Below are 22,482 nucleotides of genomic sequence, written 5' to 3'. Positions count from 1 at the left end.
GATCATAATAAGTTCAATGACTGAGAATTGAACTCGGCGCCCCGCGTTTCTCAAAATATATGAAAGCTTTTAAGATTAATTCTTGACAGTGTTAAGAGTCTTCATCCCGGCGAAATTAAAATACCGTTAATTTTACAGTAATTATGTGATATCTTCAAATAGATAAAAGATAATTGAAATATGGAACAAGAGCGCCCTAGACAATATTATTTTCCGTGAGGTACCGTTATCACAAGTCACCTAGTGGCTTTCCGTTTTCAACTGTTTAGAAACGCGAAAATAAATGCCGATTTTCAAAATGGCTCAAAATCGAAAGCAGATAAGTGAGTCGTGATAACGGTTTCTCATGTAAAATAATATTGTCTAAGGCGCTCTTGTTCCACTTTTCGATTATCCTTTATCTATTTGAAGATATCACATAATTACTGTAAAATTAGCGGTATTTTAATTTCGCTGGGATGAAGACTCTTAAAGACACAACAAGGCACCGATAGGAACTCAGTGAATTAAAGGGGCTGATTCCGAATCTGAAGAATGTTTTTCAATACCTTCTTTCATCTTAATCATCTTGACATACGAGCGAAGTCTACACATGAATACCTAACAAAGCCACTGACAGATACGCTATGACAACCAGATGAATTACTTTGTTAAAGGTTTCAATCCGTTCACATCTTCACGGTGAGTTTAGTGGTAGCTAAGTTATCCATATTCCATTTTCTATTATTAAAACACAAGGTAGCAGAAGCCATCTAGTTGTTAGATGGCAACAAACATCTTCCAGTGGTTGACATCTACTGGATGAAATTGTAACTTTTAGTGCGTGACTCTTTCTCACCAAAGTTCATTTTTACTTTTATTACTATTATTTTTTAAAAATATTTTTTCAAGCAGCAGATAATTTCAGAACATCACGCCGACTACAGCTATCATACCACATTAACTCCCTAGCTCAACTTATTGATTAAATGACCGCGTTAATTGTCTAAATATTACACATAACATCGAAATGTTACGAGTTCGATATCTAGAATAGGAAAAAGATCGCAGTCTATTATACACAATGGATACACAAAAACCCGTAGGATTACTAAGTACGAGGAGGTGCTGATAAACAATTAGCCTCAACTCAGAGGCGGATCCAGGGGGGGACGATTGCCCCCCAGAAGAGGAAACTTTCTTGTTTTATATATATAAATAAAATCTATCTCAGAGTTTGGAGCCCTTAAAAGTAGCATTATGAAAGCCCACCGTCCCCCCCCCCCAGAAGTCGGTCCTGGATCCGCCCCTGCCTCAACTTGAATATTACTATAACTTGTTCGTTTTCAGGTACAAAGTAGAAATGTCAGCACCTCAAGAAAAGTTCGATGTATTGTTACAAATGAATATCCTCTAGCGATCAATTAAATAGTGGACGTTTTGTGAAGCCGCTTCTAAATAAAGAGTTTAACGAAACGTTCTTGTGTGCATAAACGGATAACCAGTGTGCCATCCTCCGATCGTACCGTGATGATATAAGGCTATTTATAAGAATGCAAAACGTGACTTCTCACAATTTAATTTCTATAGTAACATGAAAACAGTGTAAATTTACGATTATGACTTTGCCATTTAACTAATTCCACTTGGACAACTAATTAATAATAATAATATATGTATGATATAATAATAATGTAATACTGATGATAATTTTACCTTCGGCACCCAGGCTTAAGTTATCGTCAATGTCCTCCACGGGATGTTCCTCGTGCTCGTCCTCGTTTCTGAAACAAATTAAACAAATAGTATTTTAATTTAAAATAATAATACTTGTGTTTATAATTTAGAATCTATATACTGTCTAACAATTTACAAATAAGTAAACAATCTCCATATATGTAGTTTGATTGGATCACTTGGGTCATAACGGGTTTACTCGGGTCATGGATTCGTTCGAGTCACCAGATCATTCGGCTCTGTTTGAGTTATAGGTTTCTGACGCACTCCATCACTGATTCATAGATAGAATCATATCGAATAAATGAGAATCTGCTCATACCAACTGTGATCTACATATGTCAATCCAACGTATGTGTTAAGTTTTCCTGCGTACGATTCAGAAAACGACTTTTCAAAAGAAAGGTAGATTGGCATTTTTTTTTTTTTTTTTTTTTTTTGTAATATTCAATGTGTCAGTTTTCATATATGTTAAACCAGGGGTACCTACATAGGGGTTATGACACAAAGTATTTCACTGAAATTTTAGGAAGAATGAAAAAACTGGTATAAAGTGTTTAAAATACAAACGGCCCAAAATTTTGCATTAAAAATGTATAACTGTACAGGAAAAAACTAGTTTTAATCAAGTTCGTATCCAGGAGGTAGAATAATGGAAGTAAGGACCATTAAATAGAGAAATGTCAGAAGAATTTGCAGTGTATCAAAGACCACGGGGAGAATTGGCACCGCTAATTAAACAGATACACTTCCTTGAAATTGCCTGTATAAGTGTCAGATTCAGTAAGTATCGTTACAAATTTCGTGACTCTGGTCACTCAAAAGCAGCCAAACCCGGAGACCACGAAACATCATTATACATACGGAGAGTATTATGGGACTGTTAACGCAGTTTTCTCTCTCTATCTTCTCATTAAATTATAATTTCCTCTGTCTCTTCTTATAAGCGTCTCTCTCTCTCTCTCTCTCTCTGTGTGTGTGTGTGTGTGTGTGTGTTTGTTTGTATGTGTCAAAGCACTGCACTGAAAGATAACTACAAGGTCAGGCAGAGTATAAATGCGTGAGAATCACAGAAGACAAAAAATGTATGTTTTTTCTTATGAGGAATCATCAAAAATTGATGAAGGGAGCCTATAAATTTGTGTAGAATATAAAAGATGCCACTGAGGATAAAAAGTGTTATATTAATTATTTTTGTATAGCCTATGTTCAAAACTACTGAAATACTTTTCAGTTTGGGAAAACGAATAAAGATTAAAATATATTTGAAATACCCAAGACGTGGTACCTTGATCAAGATATGTCAAACAAGGAATCAAACCTATCAATTTTCGAGCTCGAGTAGTGAACATCATTAACCCGTTAAAGAGTTATGCAGTGATGCTATAAAGTTGCTATATTTCCTGCTTCCGTGCCAGATTGGGTCTGAGATGCGAGACTCAAACACAAGTGACTAGACGGAAGCCACGAAATAAAAAAAAAAAAATACATCTACACAATGAATCTAGCCATTTTAAAGAAGTTATTTTATTGATTTTCAAAATAAGAACGTTGCATTAAAGAAAGAAGGAAAATCACTTCTGTATGTGAACAACACTGAATAAACGTTATACAGTCCAACACTGTTAACACACTGCTTTCCAACATTGTTATGTGCATGACTTGTGACAGGATCTCTTGTGAACAAGAAGCAATGAAATATTATTATTCATCTTGCCCGAGTTTCCTCTAATAACGCAAGCATATACATACAGTACCTGTCTCGTTCAATATTTATTACTCCCGACGTTTAGTCTTCAAAGAAGCCTTCTATAATTCTGAAGCTGAAGACATAAAATGAACTCGCCAGCTGTGCACGTAACACAAGGGCAGCTATTTGCAGCGATTGTATTAAACTTTTACTCTTAAAGATTTACTACATTGTATAGATAGTTGTTATTGGCAAAAGCGAAGTACAAGGTATATGTAAAAGATAATAGCGCGAATTTAATTGTGTACGTATTTAAAGTGCCGACGTATGTACGGCACGCTATACACGTGAAATAATAAACTGTAGTATCTTAAGCCCACAAAAGTTTCCGACTGAGAATGTGGCTAACATTGAATTAGGCAATCTGTAGCCGATGCACAGTTTTTCAATTCAAGCACACTGCAATTCCATGACGTGTAGTGTATCAATTCTTCACTATCAGTGAGAATCGAACCCAGATCTAGGAATATCATAGTTCCGTGCGTTAGGTGTTTGGTTACATTGAAAAAAGATACTAAACCAAAAATATTTCTCTTAATAATCGGATATAATCTGTTTCAAGGCTATTGAGTATTTTGATTTTTCTTCTAAAGTCATACATATACGCAAGGGTAAACAATACGTCAACCGCAGCCTACTAGCAGACCAGGAACTCGTGAGAGGTAGTCCGCTGTACTGTGTCATACTGTCCATATCGATCACTCTTCTTGTTTTATAATTACCTCTATCGGGCTAATGAACAACTAAGTACACCGTCAGTTATTTCCGAAATGAAAAGTACCTCTCAACTACCCTCCAAAAAAGTCACCCCTGCGATATACAGTAGAATATAACTATATCCCCTACAAATTGTGTCAAAACTGCGTGGAGAAGTTTTACAGAAAGGACAAATTCTCCATGTCATTCTACGGACAAAAGATCTTGGTGGGCACAGTGGTGGAACTAGTGGTGAGCACAAAAAACGGTTTTTCGGTTTCCAGTTTTTAGAAAAAACGAAACCGTGGTTCGAAAATTTTCAAAAACCGGTTTTCACCGAAACCGGTTTTGGTTTTCTGCACAACCGGTTCGGTTTTTCACCGGATCCGGTTCAGTTTTCTCCAAAACTGGTCTCAGTTTCTTTTTTCAAAACTGGTTCTATTTTTGAACAGAATAGTGCTTCGTTGTTCTCCGAAAACTGATTCCGTTTTCACAGAAATAGTTTTATGTGTTTTCCAAAACAGTTTTCACCGAAACCTGTGATTCTCTTAAAAACAAGAAAATAATTTTAATAAATGCGTCCCGTGTTTCGAGATACAGGCTACCAAAAGCACGGGAAAACGAACTTTGAAAAATCTCAAAAACTACTAGCCGTAGAGCTCGATCTACTAGAATAGAATATCTGAAAATTGGTTGAGAATCATTTAATGGTGACGCAGGAAATTCCCCAAAGGAAATGAAGAATTTCTGGATATTTCGTTAGAAAAGGTGAGTCCGATTGATAATGTTCCAGCAAGTATCAGAAATCTATTGGCGGGATTTCGATATGTAGAACAGAATCAAGTTAGCGATGGATTTTTTGAGTGTTGTTCGTGATTTCACAACTACAATAGTGAACGAGTAGTGAAAGAGCATTGAATGAGGAGGATCGTCAATGAAAGCGAAAGATTACAATTATGGAAGAATTCGTGGGATAAGAACGTGGGAGAAAAATAAAAAGCAACAAACGGACACGCTAAGAACTTGAGGCTTCCTGCATCAGGAGTGATCGCTCTAAATGTGGCGATGATGATGATGATCATCATCATCATCTGAAATTCAATCAGTGACCACACACAACAAAGATTCAGTGTCAATAACAACGGGGACAATAGGGAATTCGTAGTGTTTCCAAGGAGATGACGCTACAAAGAAAAGGTTAAGAATGTATGTCCTACAGTATGCCTGTAAGATTCAAATTACTAGTAAGTTAGCTACTTCTTTTATAAGATTAGGAACATAAAATAGAAGAGTTTATTTTTGCCACCGGCATTTTTGCCGATCCCAAACATTTCAATATTCGCGCGCTACCCTGTATTATTTTTGCGCGCTGCCCTAGCCAGCTATTTAAGTTGGTCATATAAAGTGTAGAGAAAAATTTGGGCAAGTCTTTAATTTACCCATTTGATGTCGAGAACAAAACCCAACCAACCCTTGTGGGGCTACTAACCCGTTTCTACTACTGCTGCTACTACTATTACTACTACTACTACTACTTGTACGATGAATTCGTATAATAAGACTGCAAGCTTATTTTAATGAAAAAAAAGTGTTATGAAAATTTAAAAAAATAATCGGTAAATCACTTTTTTGAGTATTATTTTCAATCTTTTAATGCAAAAAAGTGTTATGAAAATTTAAAAAATAAAAAAAAACTTTTCTTGGGCCGGGTTTGAACCCACGCCTAAAACAATTTTGTTACTAGCATGTTGCGCAAACACGCTTGGCTCCGAGGGCCAACAGCAGTTAGTGTTTATGTTCTGCTATATGTAGGTCATAACCCTTGATGTCCTATCTGTATCGGCCAATAAGATCAGAGGATACCTGAAACGTTTGGGATCCGCAAATATGCTCGCCGCCGAGTATTGTTTAGATCGCGAAATGTTTCAGAAAAGTTATATTATTTGAAAAAAAAAATCTTACACACCAAATCGCTTTTTTTCTTCGATTAAGGTAACACTGCTTCGAATAAAAAAAAAGTACCATTTCCATGAAGAAAGGGAACTCTCCTTTTTTATGTCAAAGGATAGATGATAAAGAAGGGAAGTTTGGAAAAGTATTACTCCACCTTGCAAGTAACTCACACTTCCCTCCTAAAAGTGAACTAAGCAAAATAAAAGTAGAGTACCAGTCAAAATTGCACACAGGTAGATCGCCAAAAATGTTCATAGTCTGAGGTAGATTACAAAATAAAAAATTTCGCCCACCTCCTGTCCTACAAGTTAAAGTTATTGGTAAGTTAGTTACTTCTTTTAGGAAGGTTAGGAACATATAAGGTTAGTGTGCTAAAGTACGTCCGAACTTCACCAGTTGATGCCGCTATGGGTAAGTAACAAAAAAGTGTATATCAATATACGCGTTATACTGCACCGTTCTGGAGATAAACAGGGTATATCAAAAGACAAAACACACGCCGCAGGGTATGGAAGTAGAGACGAACAGGGTATTCGTCAGCCTGAAAGAAACAATCATTAGCATAAAGTACGCGTAGCTAATGGGGCAGATGGAATGATAACAATGACCACTAAGACCAATGGTGTGAATGACGCCTCTCGGGAAAAAAACAGGGACATGGTCCCATACTGGGCATAGGGCAAGAATACATACAGACCGCGAACTCCGCGGAAACAGGAAACTCTGCAAACAGAAGCGCTTCTAACACGACAATAGAACTAACCAGTCGATACGACGTCATCAACATGAAAATTTCGAAAATAACTGTCTCTAATGGAACATATTGAATGAAAGTGTGGTGTGTGCATTGCCATCGCCATCATGTGCTTTTTCATATGTTTTGTTAGATCGTTAATTTGTAGAAATTATTTTAGCGTAAGATTCCATAACGAAGTACGATGTCAACAAAGAATCTGGGAACAATATAAGAAAATGCTTTTATAAAAGTTATCAATAAGTATAATAGCTAAAAACAAATTTATGATAGTTATTTAGTGTGGTTAATTACTTATCTGATCTTTCTGCCTGCAATTAACGTCGAGACACCAAGCAGACGAAAAGAATGTGCTGGTTACAGCGACAACCTATGACGTTACGTTCGAAAACTGATAGCAGTGCCATCATATTCACGACGAACCACCACCCACTCCTCCTTAACTGAACGCTGATTGGCTCTTACGTCGTGCAGACGATCCAAACTAATTTCAATAATGGATATTAAGTTGTTGCTTGTTTATGTCCTGTGAAACTGAGCGCAGGGTTGTTAGAGAAAATGTTGAAAATTATCACGATCTGGGCACAGATAAGCACGAACACGACGCATCATTGATGCACGCATACGTTCAACACCACCTAGCGTTGCTCGAAACGTGCTGCAGCCTCGAACGATGCGTTTCTCCATATCGTGAACATCCTTGACAGGCGATGAATAGACAAGAGATTTAAGATGGTCCCAAATATAAAATTCTGCCACGATGGGCATCCTGCCATGTAGTGAGCATATTCTTGAACACCTTGCATATAACCGGAATGGTGAACTATTATGTATAAATTGATATATATTTAGTTGTCTGTACTTTGTAAAATTGTCTCTTGCAGTCTGGACATACATTAACGTATTAACCTGTATGTCCCACCTATACCAACAAATTTCAACTCACTTCATTTCATAAACTCTAACATTCATGTTATGATCTTTGTAATACCCAACTTTTTCTTTGTATCTATTCGAAACTTCAAATATAATGCATACAGTATAATTACTACCCAATTAATTCCGCTTATCTTTTTTTTTTACAGAGATCACCATTCTTTTACATTGTCAAGGTTAAGTGTCGTCAAGAGCCAAAAAGGTCATCATCGATTTACTCTAACTACCTGGAAGCATTCTTCTCTGGTATTTCAACTCCCCCAATCCCCGTTCCCTTCCTTCCTCCAACAAAATACAATTGTCTCCTTACTTCAACAGCAAACAAAAGCAATGAAGAACAAATAACATGCATCCTGGATCCGTGTATAAATATACGAAAGGGAAAGTCCATGTCAAAAAGTCCTCCAGTAACGTATACAATCAAAAAGTATGACTTTGCATTTCTATGTTAAAAAGCTAACTTTTGTGACAGTGTTTTAGGCTACTGTTTGACTGATATTACGTGCAATTTATTATTATTATTATTATTATTATTATTATTATTATTATTATTAATCAGCTAAAGAAACCCAGTGGAAAATTACATAAAGAAGAGATTTTAGAAGATTTTCCCCTGGAGTAACTTTCAGTAATGATGAGAACTATCCAAACGAGAGATATTTTTATTAAAAAGTTAAGTATTTGATATGGGATCGAAATGTCTATGAAAGTCAAGATTTTCTGTATTATATAACATAGTATGTATAGTACAACTTTACTGCATCGCTGTAATTCCCGTAATTACTTTCGCTGCAGAAACATGAATAGTAGGGGGTAAAATGGAATAACTAACGAGCATAGGCGTGCGCACATGGGGGCACTCGCCCCACCTAATGTTTTGGCATTGCGGTTTTTTTTTTCGATTTTTTAAAATAATTTTCTCAGCTAATAAGGATTATATTTCATAAAAACGGACCCTGAAAGACGTCTGTAGTCATCGCTATACAAAATAACACTTTGAACTTTGCAATACTCGACCAACATTTCCCGATTTAAATATATTTCAGTCTTTCTTCCGTTTGTTTCCTCCCAGCAGTACATTATCACACACACACACACCTAATACACTATCTGTAGGCTCCTGGGTCCGCCATCTTCCCAGATACTTCAACATCCTCCGGGCAAATGAAAATAATAATTAAATTATAAAGAGATTACAAGGTGGTTGCATATCTTCAGGAGTACCACTATTGATTTGCCCCCCTAATTCAAGAGTCTGCGCACGCCTATGCTAACGAGAGTTATCAAAAGAAAAAAAAAGTCAAATAGCAAATGAAATAATCAGAAATACGTTCAACCATTCAACCAAGACGACTGAAAAATAGTAGAGAAACCCTGGCTATGTTGTTATGGTCAGGTAGTTTGAGAGACAATAACGAAAATAGTTTAGTTTTCGAATTGTCCAACCTTATGCAACTCCCAGGTGTTACGAAGTACGGAATCTACTATTAACGTTGATTCCGACCACAACCGGGAATGAATCCGGTAAACTTGGATTGCAATGCACCAAGGATACTTCCACCGTCAACTACGTGAATCAGAAACTTGTAACTACTGCCGAGGGGAAAAAAACCCTGAGTTTTAATATATATATATCTTAAAAATTTCTGCACTTCACTCATGTAAAGGATATCGCCTTATGAAATCAGATCATTCTTTTTGAAACATTCTCTATGGAATTTGCGTTATATTAGGTAATTTGGATGACTTGCGGTTTTCGGCTTTAATTTTCCTTTTCAGTTCCGGAGTATTTTTGAAACATGGACCTTAAAAAATCTTCATAAACTTTACAGGAGATGGGAAGTTAAAAATATGGCTATATCGCATAGGAAAACAAAGAGAAAAAATTACCATCATAAGAAGAAAATTTGTTTTTAGAATTGTCATAAAATGAATAAAGTTTTAAAACATCATAATAAATGTACGGTATAAAATATTATTTAGTAACGCCTGAATTTCGCAAACGTTAGATTCTCATTCATGAATATCTTGCGTAAGAATTGGTTACATTGTTGGTTATAGCTGCACCTCATTTCCCTAATCTCTAATTTGCAGAAACTTACAACCAATTCCTCCGAAAATTACATTCCTGAGATTCCAGTTTACTAACGCATTTGTGATCACTCTTTTTACCCCTAAAGCGCAACTGATTACTATGGTGAGAACCTGGCAGCTATGCAAATATTGTCACGCAACACACAGAAGATTGCCGGGTAGTATACCATCAAAGTACAGGGTGGCCCAAAAGTAGGTATACAGCGATGCATTAATCAAGTATAACATTCTAGTTTATGGGTGTATTTGCTTCGGCTCTTCCGAGCTTAAGATGTAAGTAAAAACATATTAAGAACAAGTAATAAAGAAACTAAGTATACCTGATGGATAACAATAAGAAAAAACATGAGCTGATCAGTACGGTACTGTATATCTACTTTTGGACCACCCTTTGTGGTAGACTTCAATGTATGAATGATTTAACTTGACGTTCTCTTCTTATTTGTTCTGTTGATAAGCATAGACAAGATCCTGATGTGTGAATTCGTTAGGGAGTGATTTTATCAAAACCATGAGGTAAATCACATTTAAATTTAACTTCTTGAGTGTTTCCTGTGTGAGTGGTGCCCCTGGTTCGATCTCGGTGTGTTTTGTGATGGACAAATACTGTATTCATGTTTTTATTTTTTTCTTTCTTGGGTTCTACTGTTTTCTCCCATTTACTTAATTCATTTCTCATCACTATCTATTTTAGCCTACACGGCATAATCGTGGGACGTAAAACTGAAAGATTTTATTTCATTTGAGCTCTTCGATTGATTTTTCTTTCTTTTTGAAAAAAGGAGGGAGACAGGGAAGTTTGACGTACCTTTTTATCACCAGGGATGTTAGATTTGAATCTACAGTTTCGAATACGATCCGAACATATGCAAAAGAGCTCACCTCCTTCGTGATTTGGTTTCGGATATGTGGGTTTTGCTTTTAACGGGTCCAATGAAATTTGTAGTTTAATATCTCGCGATTATGGGATTTAGGCTAAAAGAGACAGGTGAATAATGTAAGTGAATAATTATGACATAATTAGTGGAACGAGAATGTGGAGGAAACGAGAGAACACCGAGAGAAACCACAGATACAATGTAATCCACCATAAACTCCCATGGCCTGGGAAAACCTCGCACTAAAGATAAGCATTCTATCACTAAAGATAATTATAATCAACCATGAACCCCTGTTATCTTGGAGAAGTGATAATATGACAGTTTATGTTTTCCATATGATGCTACTGACAAGAACGTACAATACAGCATTTTTAATAGCAATTTAATAATGTAAGAGCACGCAGCCCAATTCCGTATGTCCATGTCATATAATTAGCAGCTGACTGTGATTGTTAACATAGACTGAGGAATGTAAGAGGCTGATTGAATTTCTGTCGTAGCATGTACGATAAACTTTTGACATTTTATGAACTCCCTCGCCCTGAAAAAAAATTAGGAGCGAAAAATAGCTTGAGGCAACAGGATGACAGGAATACTAAATCCCCTGGACGACTTATATGCCTAAGTTCATCACAACAGATACAAAAGCATGTCACTGGACATTTGATCTTGTGCTAATCTACTTCAACCTCTGAGCGTTCAATGGCTCAGTGGTAGAGCGCTTACTTTCGATGCAAGGATCCCTCTTTTCATTCCAGACCATGTAATTTGTAAGGGATAATACTATGTCCGTGGGTTTTCATGATGTTCACCCGTTTCCTCCTACATTATCATACCACTAATCCGCTTATGATCATTCACTTCCATTAGTCAGGCAACTCCTTTAGCCTAAAGGGCATAAACATAAGACATTAAACTGGAAATTTCGAGGGGGCTCGGTGGTAGAGTGCTTACCTCTGGTGTGTGGGGTCATTAGTTCGATCCCCGGCTAAGTAAGTTTGTGGTGCAACATCGTGGGTTTTCTCGAGGTGCTCTCGTTTCCTCCCCCATTCTTCCATTATCATTCACTTTCCTTAATTATCCGTCTCCCTTAGCCTAAAGTGCACAATCATGGGACGTTAGTTAAACTTAACGATTTCATTTCAAAAACTAGTCATTGGATATTTTATCTTGTGCTAATTTCAATTGTGTCTACTTTTTTAAAAAAACCTAGCCAAAGCTCTTTTTCTAATGGGATTTCTACCTAAAATTCTCTTCACTCGCACGTATTTTGCAAGCGGGACATATTCTACCCATCTGACACGTCTCGACTTAGCTATTTGCAATATATCCGCTGACAATCCCAGGACGACGACACAACGCGAAATCCTTGCCCTGTCCATCTGTATTCCAGCCAGACTGTACGAACAACATAGAACTACATGGAATAATATGAAAATGGGGAAGAAAAAAGGGATCGAAACATGCCATGATAACGACGAATACGACACGTTTTAAAAGACAAGAAGGCAGAAAAGTCAAAAGAAGAAAAAAATATTTCAAAATTACAACGATACAACGAGTTAAGAAAAGAGAACGGTTAGATTGCTCGAGAATCTATCTTACCTTCCGAAATAAGGGGAAAAGGATGAAGACTGTCTACAGAGGATATCCAAGATGACAGATGGACTGACTAAACAGTGTGTATGTGTGCGTAATCCCCCTACTCTATAGTGTGTTTCTGTCTCATCTTTACTTGCAGACGGCAGTCGCAAGGAACTTCAATGCCGGGACCGATCGATGATGCGGTAGGTACCTGGCGATAAAGCTCGCTTATCGCATGGACGCAATGTGTACTGTGTATATACCCCTCTCCCTCGCACGCGTGTATGCATATGTTGGAAATTACACATACCACTGTCATCCGCATACTGAATAAAGCATGCGCATAATTAGCTCGTTCTCATATTAAGTATGCAAGTAATAAAATAAAGTAGCTTTAATGATAATTTGAGTGCGATATGTGCTTTTTTTTTTCAAAAAAAAAAAAAAAAAAAAAAAAAACGTGGATTACGTAACCGTAATCAAAGCTTATGGAAACATTACAACTGTGAATATGAAAGTAGAGGATTTACCACTTAAACGGCATACTGAATTCATCTGATATTTATGATTTAACCTAGTACTCAATACCGTGAACCCCGAACATTTTAAATTATTCACGACTGCAATAATTAATAATGAAAATATTAAAGCAGTAGTGATGCTATATGTTAATTTGTTCACATATAAACAAATCAAATATCTCTAGCTGGGGCCTCTGAGGAACAGTGCTCACCTCTAGTTAGGGTGGTTCCTGGTTCAATCCCAGGGATGTAGGATTTAGATTTCTGGGCTTTCGACATCTATGGTCATTTAGACCGTCACGTTTGACGGATGACGTCCATCGGCGCGCACAGTATCCAGGGAAAGGGAAGGAAGGAAGCGGCCTGGGACCTGTAAGTTAGGTATCACTCCGGCATTTACCTGGTGTGAATGAAGGGAAACCTCATTCAGGGCGGCTGACCTCAAAAAGGGTTTTACACTTTATCGACCGAGTGTCCCCACCGGGAATCGAATGCGGGACCACTCGCATCGAAGGCGAAAACTGGTTCAATCCCAGGCCATATGTGAATTTGTGATGGACAACATCGTCTCCGTGGATATTATTGGGATTCTCTCATTTCCTTCCACATGATCATTCTACCAATTCTTTATCATTTTCATCAATGATCATACGTCTCCTTTAGCCTTAAGGCATGAACGTTAGAAGCAATTCACTTATATTTTGTTCAATCAGATCTATCGATTAGAATAAGTTTCAAGTTTGGACTTTTTTCTTTTTATTATAAGCTTATAACATTGTAGGATTTCTCATTTAGTGCTTAGACACCTAGGGATTTGTCTCAATATAAAATGTCATAACGACGATGATATTACGGTAATAATAAAAATTCAAATTACATATATGGTTATACAAGTAATAATAGAAACACACGAAACAAATGCAAAGACATTGGACCACCTTTCGTCCACAAAGCAGATGTGATGCATTGTGGAATGGGAGTCATAGAAGTTGTGGATGTTAAGCACGTGGAATAATACCATTCTGCGTGCAGCTCCGTAAGAGAGGACATGCCAGATATGTCTCTAAAAGGGCCTACATATGTTTAATTATGTTCAGATCCGTAGGTTGAGCGGGCCAGGGCACGTGTTCAACTGCATCGTGATGCTCCTCAGATCACGCCCCAATAGCTACAGTCTCTTGAATTGGCGCATTATCATCCTGGCATATGGCGTCATTGCACGAAAAGAACAGCTCAATTATAGAATGTACATAGTACTCTAAAACTGGCGTCATAATCACGAATAATTACGCGTCTGGTAAGCGTCTGCACAAGACGCACTAAAAATCATGATATTGTAGCCTACAGCAAGAAAGAGCCACCGTCATGTTTCATAGCTGAGCGGAGACATTGTGCATCATATTCTTCTTTTAGCTTCCGCTACACGGTCTGAAATAAGGTAAACGATGATTCACCCAACCATATCACATGTTTCCATTGATCAGTGGTTCATATTTTATATTCGTGGCACTATTGGTGCCGGTTCAAAGCGATATAGTCCATTATCAGCGGTATCGCTCATGCAACCGAACCCCATATATCAATGCCATATACCTCACATCTGACTGTGATTGTCGGCACAAGCTCTGGGATGTGAGCTGCATAAGTCCTTCCATCGCTTGCACCGCAGTTGTAAGACGGTTCTGAGTGATAACCCGTTTTAATGTTCTGTGGGACCTGACAATGAGAATTTTCTTCCGACCACTCGCATCTTCCTTTTAGCCGGTGTGGTTCTGCTGTGAGTTTTATAAGCCCTTTTATACGCCGTAACTCATCACCAACTTTGACACTGTCTCCCGCGACACACACAACACATTTGCTACTGGCATCACGCTCGCGCACACAACTAAGAGCCAACAATTTGCCCTATTTGGAAATCAGAAGGTTCACTGCAGACTGCCGTTCTACTGTTCCTCACTAATACGCAGTTTACCCTAATACTTCATCACCAACAGCCCGGCGTGCAGTCGCCGCCTGAACGTTGCCAACCCAGACACCTGACATGTTTTCAACTTCAAGCGTTTCTATTATTTTGACAACCATATATAATACACATATCCCTATAGATGTGTATGTACTATTTTGAGAAATATGTAAGGGAAGATACAGAATAAAGTCAGCGCAGATACTGATCACCAATAGGGATGCGCACGAGACAAGATTTGAGTCTGTCTCGTCTCGAAAATGTGCTGTAAAAGTGATGTCTCGACTCGAAAAATATATATTTTTCTATTGGAAGAGCTGTGTCTCGACTCGAATTTTGTCTGGAAAATTCTGTCTCGACTCGACTCGAGCGCATCCCTAATCACCAACAATCATGTAAGTGAATATAACTGAAGGCCTTTTTCTACATCTCACATACAAGTAACAATTAACCATTTATGCTATTAAAAAAGCTTACCGTTATAACCCATAATTTTTAGTTATTACCAATTCCAAATTTCGTAATGAGTACGAAAATGTAATGATTTACGGCATTTTTTACAATACATATACGTGATCTATTTACGTGTTTGTTTAATTGCTGTTACATAATCATATAACGTTGTGAAAGCTCATTCATTGACTGAAGACATTAACTAACATGTTTGGAAAAGCATGTAAAAAAAAATAGACGAAAAATTGGAAGGAAAATGTAAAATTTAACAGTTGTTCCTGGAGTTCTTCCATTAGCAGCTACTACAATTACAAATAACTATTATTATTATTATTATTATTATTATTATTATTATTATTATTATTATTATTATTATTATTATTATTATTATTATTATTATTATTATTATAGGTTAACGAGTACTAACTTCTGAATTCAAACTCAACAGTATTATTATTAGCCTTTAACTGGGAAAATTTTCAAAGATAAGACAAACGTATATCAATCGATAGATCTGATTAAACTGAACAAAATTACATGAGTGAATGTAAATCCTGATGCGTAGTTTTCGACAAAATCGAAACTGTTTTGTAAACCCGAGAATTGATACTGTACAATAACCACACCACCTCCTAAAATTATACTGATACTGAAAATGTAAAATAAAGCTTTTTATGATGATACTAGCAAGATGACAGTGCACAGTATGGTTAATGATATACAGGGTGTTCCCGTAATAAACTGACAAACTTCGCACAAGTGTTCATGACCTCAATATAAGAACAAAATTTTATTTTTAACTTTGGTCGATAATGTCTAATTACAGTAATGGGACCAATTTACGGCAATTAGTATATTTTCATTTTACGGTGGCTCCACCGAGTAAAGCAACCGATAAACGCTTTGATTATGTGTTAAGGACCTCAGTACAAGAAAAACATTATCTGCGACTATGGTCGGAAAATCTTTAATTATGAAGATGTAAGGAAACTAGTGGAATTGATGGTAGGATGGTTGTTTAAATCGGCCCGTCTTCGAAATCCGCAGATTTTTTTTTTCCCATCGAGGTCCCCTGAATACGTACGCAAAGTTTGTAATCAGTAGCTTCCGTCTCATATAGCTTCGCTGCTCAAAGGGACGATAAACTCAAAAAATCTAAATCGGTTGTTTTATTCAGTGTAGCCAACCTAGGGCCAATTCCACTAATCATCTTAAGTTGGCCCCATCTTTATAATTAGGCCTTTAACACGTACGGTAAATATGTCGATTTATTCCTGGAACAACCTGTATAACCCAAAATTATAATGAGCACTTCAACTCTAATTTTTGTTAACAATAATACTGTCCAAAAATAAGATTGCCAAAAACATTCCAGCCTTTTAAAAAAGAAACATTGGATTGTTTTATCTTTCTTTCTTACTCATTACAACGTTATCGCTGCATGTAAGAACCGCTACCTTAAGTATAAACTAAAACTTCAGTTCGTCATAAGATTCATAAATTAGTCATACATTATGTGGCAGCCTATACCATATAAATATTTACATTGGATTTATAAAAGTATTTAAAACTCGATAAAAAAAAAAGTTATTTTTACACTAACAGTTTGCTTGTTATTTATGTGCTATGGTTCTAACGACTTTATTTATAGTTTATAAATCAATATTTCATTATACTATATATTAATATATAAAAGAACGCGCGCGCGCGCGCGCGCGTGTGTGTGTGTGTGTGTGTATGTGACTACTATCACCAGACTTTCGTGTAGAAATGAAATGAAAATGAAATATTGAATTTTTACTTCCCACTATTATGCCGGCTAAGCTAAAGGAGATGATAATGATGAGGATTGAATGAAATGGTGGAATGAAGAAAGTGGAGAGCCCCGATGAAACCAAAGCACACGGTGTTTGTCCACCACAAAGTTCATTTTGCGCGAGCTGGTATCGAACCAGGGACCCCAAGCACCAGAGGTGTACGCTCTACGACTGAGCCACCGTGGTCTCTCACATAGAAATGAGTTGAGTTGATTTTGAATTTAACGTCCCGTTCAGCAGCGAGGCTATGTGAGACGTGGACCTACTGATTAACGTGGAATCCGAACCACATGAGCTCCCACCGAGAATCGAACCCGGGTCTCCAGCCGCAAATGCGCGTAAGCTAACCGCTTAGACACGAAGGAGCTCCACATAGAAATCAGTTACCAAGAACCACCACATTTTGTGCATAGATAGATTTTTACCAAATCTCATCACGTACGAATCTGTTTTTATTATTATTTTATACTCGAAGGGAACGGAGGGAGTCAAGTTTATGGAAAAATTCTAAATATGCACAATGAACCACAAAACCTGTGGGATAGGCAACCTAACCTTTCTTCCGGTGTTCCAGGTTGCATACCTTTCAGTTTTGCCGTCACATTCATCCTGAGCGAAAACGGGCCAATAACGATGACGCAGAACGCATTGCTCATCCGTACATATTTTAGACATTTCCTTACTTTCAAAAGATTTTGAATAAACATTATTCTTCCCAAACGAACGGGCACTTCTGCTACAGGGTGTCCAATATACAATACAACCTGGAGTTTAGGATAGTAGAACTTTTGAACCTGAAACGATACACAAATAATGATTATACCAAACTGAAGCCTTGTTCATGCATATATTTTTAAACTAGGAATCAACGATTGAAGTACACTAGGAATCACAGTGTTGCCAGATGTAACCGAAGGTGTAAATATATATATTTTTTCTTTTACAAAACACGTAAATTGACTCGTAACTCATACGTCTGGATGTTCCGTCGTTAATTTTTAGTTTGTTTAGTTGGAGTAGCTTGCAAACTATGTAGCAGGAAAAATAATTTTTCATCTGCACTAATAACCAATCGGATGACGCCTCTGTAAGTGAGAACTAGAGAAATTATTGTTTTCGTAAGTTAACACTCTGCACTGGCAACACTGCTGATGTTTCAGTGCTTCAAAAGGTGTGTGTTAAGGATCTGTGTACATTATGCAATTCCTGAAAGCAATGAAAAAGAAACTTTGAAATTATCATGATAAAACATTTACTTAGACGCACCAGGCAACACTGCTATTATCATGAAGTAAGTTATCAGGTCTACAGCAGATGCTGGAAATGCCACCTGTTTTGATTCAAAACAGGTTCACACGTTTCACCATGTTGGCAGCAACTTTACGAAGAGTAGAAGTGTTAATGTTCTCAATGGCACTGCGAATGTTCGTTTCCATGTCTTATATAGTTAAGGATTGTTCTTGTATACCTCTTGCTCCCATAGAAATGAATAGCAGTGTTGCCAGGTCCATGTAGGTAAACGTTTAATCATGATAATTTCAAAGTTTCGTTTTCGTTGTCTTCAGGAATAGCATAATGTAGACAGACTCTTAACATACTTTTTGATGCACTGAAATATCAGCAATGTTGCCAATTCAGAATGTTAATTTACAAAAATTATGATTTTCCTAGTTCCCCCTTTACAGAGGCCTCTCGTCCGATTGGTTATTGACGGAAATGAAAAATTTCTTTTTTCTGCTCCGTAGTTTCCAAGCTACTCCAACTAAACAAACTGAAAATTAATGATAGAGCATCCAGACGTATGAGTTGCGAGTCAATTTACGTGTTTTGCAAATATTATATATAAAGTTTATTTATTTATTTATTTACACCTTCGGTTACATCTGGCAACCCTGTGGTTCCTAGTGTACTTCAATCGTTGTTTCGTAGTTTAAAAATATACCAAGGCTTTCAGTTTGGTATAACCATTACTTGTGTATCGCTTCCGGTTCAAAAGTTCTATTATCCCAAACTCCGGGTTGCATTGTATATTGAACACCCTGTAGTATAATATAATTCATTTTATGGGAAGAATCCAAAGGAGGTAGTTTGTGTTTTGGAGTAAGTTCTTTATTCTTCAATTTTCTCAAAAAAAGACACTCGCGATTTAGTTTGTATTTCATAAATAAATCCTTTTTTGAAATAAATAAATAAAAGTAATTGACATTTTATTCTAAACTTTTTTCAAAAACAATTCAAGGAATTTTATTTTTTTTAAATCATAATAGTTCAGTAAAAACTGCAGCATGACCTGATATAATATAAGAAACAGGAGATAGAAACTTCAATACAGTGGTACGCACCTTTTATTATGTAAGCCTTGCGGAAATGAAGAGTTCTATTAATTTCATTCGCTGTAGACGTAAATTCCTTCAGAAACAATCGCAGTGGTCGTATACATTCTTTCCTTGTGAATCGTCAAACAGCTAAAGCTAACGATTGATGATATTATATGCTGCCACATACTTCACAAACATTATCCCTGAACTGACACTTAAAAAAAAAAAAAAAAAAAAAAAGCAACTTCTTAACCGTATCCATCTCCAGTGACGTGAAAATCAATACAGCCTTCTTTTGGCGGTAACATCTTGACATCCAGCTCGAAAAACGTTTTGAGACTGATTTAAAAGAACTTCATAAACGGTATCACAACACTAACCGTATCAGAAACATTGTTGCACAAAATTAACCTTAAAACTTCCATAGAGAGAGGAGATCGGGCGTATTTGGGTCAAATTAAGAAACACAATTAGCATGGTTACTCTTCAATTATATATATAAAAAAATCAATAATAAAAGGCGAACGTCTCAGTATGCGCGTTACGCTAATAGGAGTCGCTATTGCTTGCTACTCAACGATTTCAATCAATACAATGTTGTATATCACAAAATCCTTGAATAAATTGCATAAATATAGTGTAGCATGGAGTTTAGGGTGCTTTGTGCGCGAACTGAGTTGAGTTGATGTTGAGTTTAATGTCCCGTTCAGCAGCGAGGCTATATGAGACGTGGACCTACTGATTCACATGGAATCCGAACCACATGAGCTCCCGCCGGGAATCGAACCCGGGTCTCCCACGCCAAAGGCGCGTACACTAACCGCATAGCCCCGAAAGAGCTCAGGTGCGCAAACTGGATAATAATAATAATAATAATAATAATAATAATAATAATAATAATAATAATAATAATCGTAAGTACGGATGCGCACGAGACGAGTCGAGACAGGATTTTCCTGACAAAATTCGAGTCGAGACACGGCTCTACCAATAGAGAAATATGGATTTTTCGAGTCGAGACATCACTTTTACAGCACATTTTCGAGACGAGACAGCCACAAATCTTGTCTTGTGCGCATCCCTAATCGTAAGGTAAAACAAACATATGCATGTACACACGTCTTGTTTTCAGAAGAGTTAGTGTTGTGGGTTCATTCATTACATATCGTCTGTATAGTAGATGATAATGCTTACTTTCCAACTTATTAGTAACAACAACAATAATAACAATACGCAAGTTTCTCGTGTCGCAACACACACACTTATATGGGCTTCGTTGCAAAATGTGTAGTGAGAACGTAAGACTGCCAATGCAGTAACACATCTCTTAATTCAAATATCTCCTTATAATTTCATCACGAAATACAGAATCCACTGAACCTAATATATTCAACGAAATTTTCTCATCAAACAAAACTTTACAATGCAACGTATCTTTAAACCATAATGCTACCAAGCTTCACGACTCATTCATTCTCTCTGAAATCCTTTACACTAGCCAGGAAACTTGAAAATATTTTAGGTGGATGGTGGAATGAAAACCTACCCTCTGCCAATCAACATATTGAATAAACTCCCCTCTCTCCTCACTCACTTAGAGGTGGAGTTTTCGAAAACGCTGTAAGTATTTAATTAATTCTAATGAGGAGTTTATATATCGAGTTTCATCTCCCATAGACTCTTATTATGTTCTATTTTTCACATAAATTTTGAACCTCCTTTAATCGTACTTTAGTACGCATATTTCAATCAAAGTGGCATGGTAAAAGCCCAGTTCAGAAGGTAGGTACTAACTAGCTTCAAAACTGCCTACGGTCCGGCACGAGAGAGATACTAACTGTTCCAAAATTCAATTCTATGAAGTCTATTTTTCTATATAACAACTTAATGGAGATACTATTGTTTTCTTTTAGGTTTCGTATCTAGTTATTTTTTATTTATTTTATATTATTTTTGAGTTTAACGTGCCATGATTATGCTCCAAGGCCAAGTTAAACAGTGATGATTGTAATGAAGGAAACAGTAGATGAAAAAAGTGGGAAAAACGAAAGAATCGTGAGAAAATCCATGCACACGATATTTGTTCATCACAAAGCCCACTTGACGCGAGCCCATGCACCAAAGGTGAGCGCTTTAGTATCGAACCACCACAGATAATAATAATAATAATAATAATAATAATAATAATAATAATAATAATAATAATAATAATAATAATAATAATAATAATAATAATAATAATAATAATAATAATAATAATTATTATTATTATTATTATTATTATTATTATTATTATTATTATTATTATTATTATTATTATTATTATTATTATTATTATTATTATTATTATTATTATTATTATTATTCCGATTTTATTACTGTTTACTGTCATACTTGTAAGCAATTGATGATGTAATTTACGTAGAACTAACGCAGAAAAATAAACTTACCACCGTTTGAAAATAACTAAATACGTCTGTTGAAAGTACGTCTGGACCTCGGATCAGATCAGAAAGTTAAAATAACCAGTAGATATTTTCAAAAATTGCTGTCATATGATAAAATTTAGACTGCATGTATGGAAATACAGGCAACCACGAAATAAAATTTTGTTCACAGTAGCCCCCCAAAGGGTGATCTCTCCCCACTTTTCTTATTTAACGAAAACTTCCGAAGCACTCAACATTTTTATGACTTATTGCATCCGTGTCGTAAATAAAAATACATATTCACTCTTCAGTTATCTACATATGTACACTATGAGCGTACACGCTTACCTTTTGTGCGTCCAAGGTAAGGACCAAATACTAAAACAACAATTATACGAACTACATGAACACGAGCATGCACCACAAAACCACGCAGTAAGCATCCTTATAAACTAGCACCCAGCTGTTCAACGACAACAACAAAGTTCGTTAGTACTCTGAACACAATGACCTATTTCTGACCCTTAAAACCTTTCTCTAGAACTTCTTTTCAAACACAAGATATGTCTCACACATACATATAGTAAACTCGATTTCCTTATCAAACATATATCACT

The 22,482-nt window shown here is 36.5% G+C and overlaps 1 protein-coding gene across 3 annotated transcripts in view; it reads right to left on the bottom strand.

The window, feature by feature from the left end:
* The window catches only part of olf186-M (Ki-ras-induced actin-interacting protein-IP3R-interacting domain olf186-M), a 434,062-nt gene that overhangs the window by 119,300 nt on the left and 292,280 nt on the right, over window positions 1–22,482 (bottom strand). For all 3 annotated transcript variants that reach the window (XM_081745924.1, XM_081745927.1, XM_081745925.1), the window contains exon 4: window positions 1,696–1,763. In XM_081745924.1, coding sequence (XP_081602050.1) covers window positions 1,696–1,763 — 68 coding nt within the window. The remainder of the gene's footprint in view (window positions 1–1,695; window positions 1,764–22,482) is intronic.

This window comes from Thermobia domestica, chromosome 18, assembly GCF_964235325.1.
Source record: "Thermobia domestica chromosome 18, izTheDome1.hap1.1, whole genome shotgun sequence".
NCBI classification, from domain to species: Eukaryota; Metazoa; Arthropoda; class Insecta; order Zygentoma; family Lepismatidae; genus Thermobia; species Thermobia domestica.
Note: the sequence above shows the minus strand (reverse complement) of the source record. Positions and strands in the feature narration are given on the sequence as shown.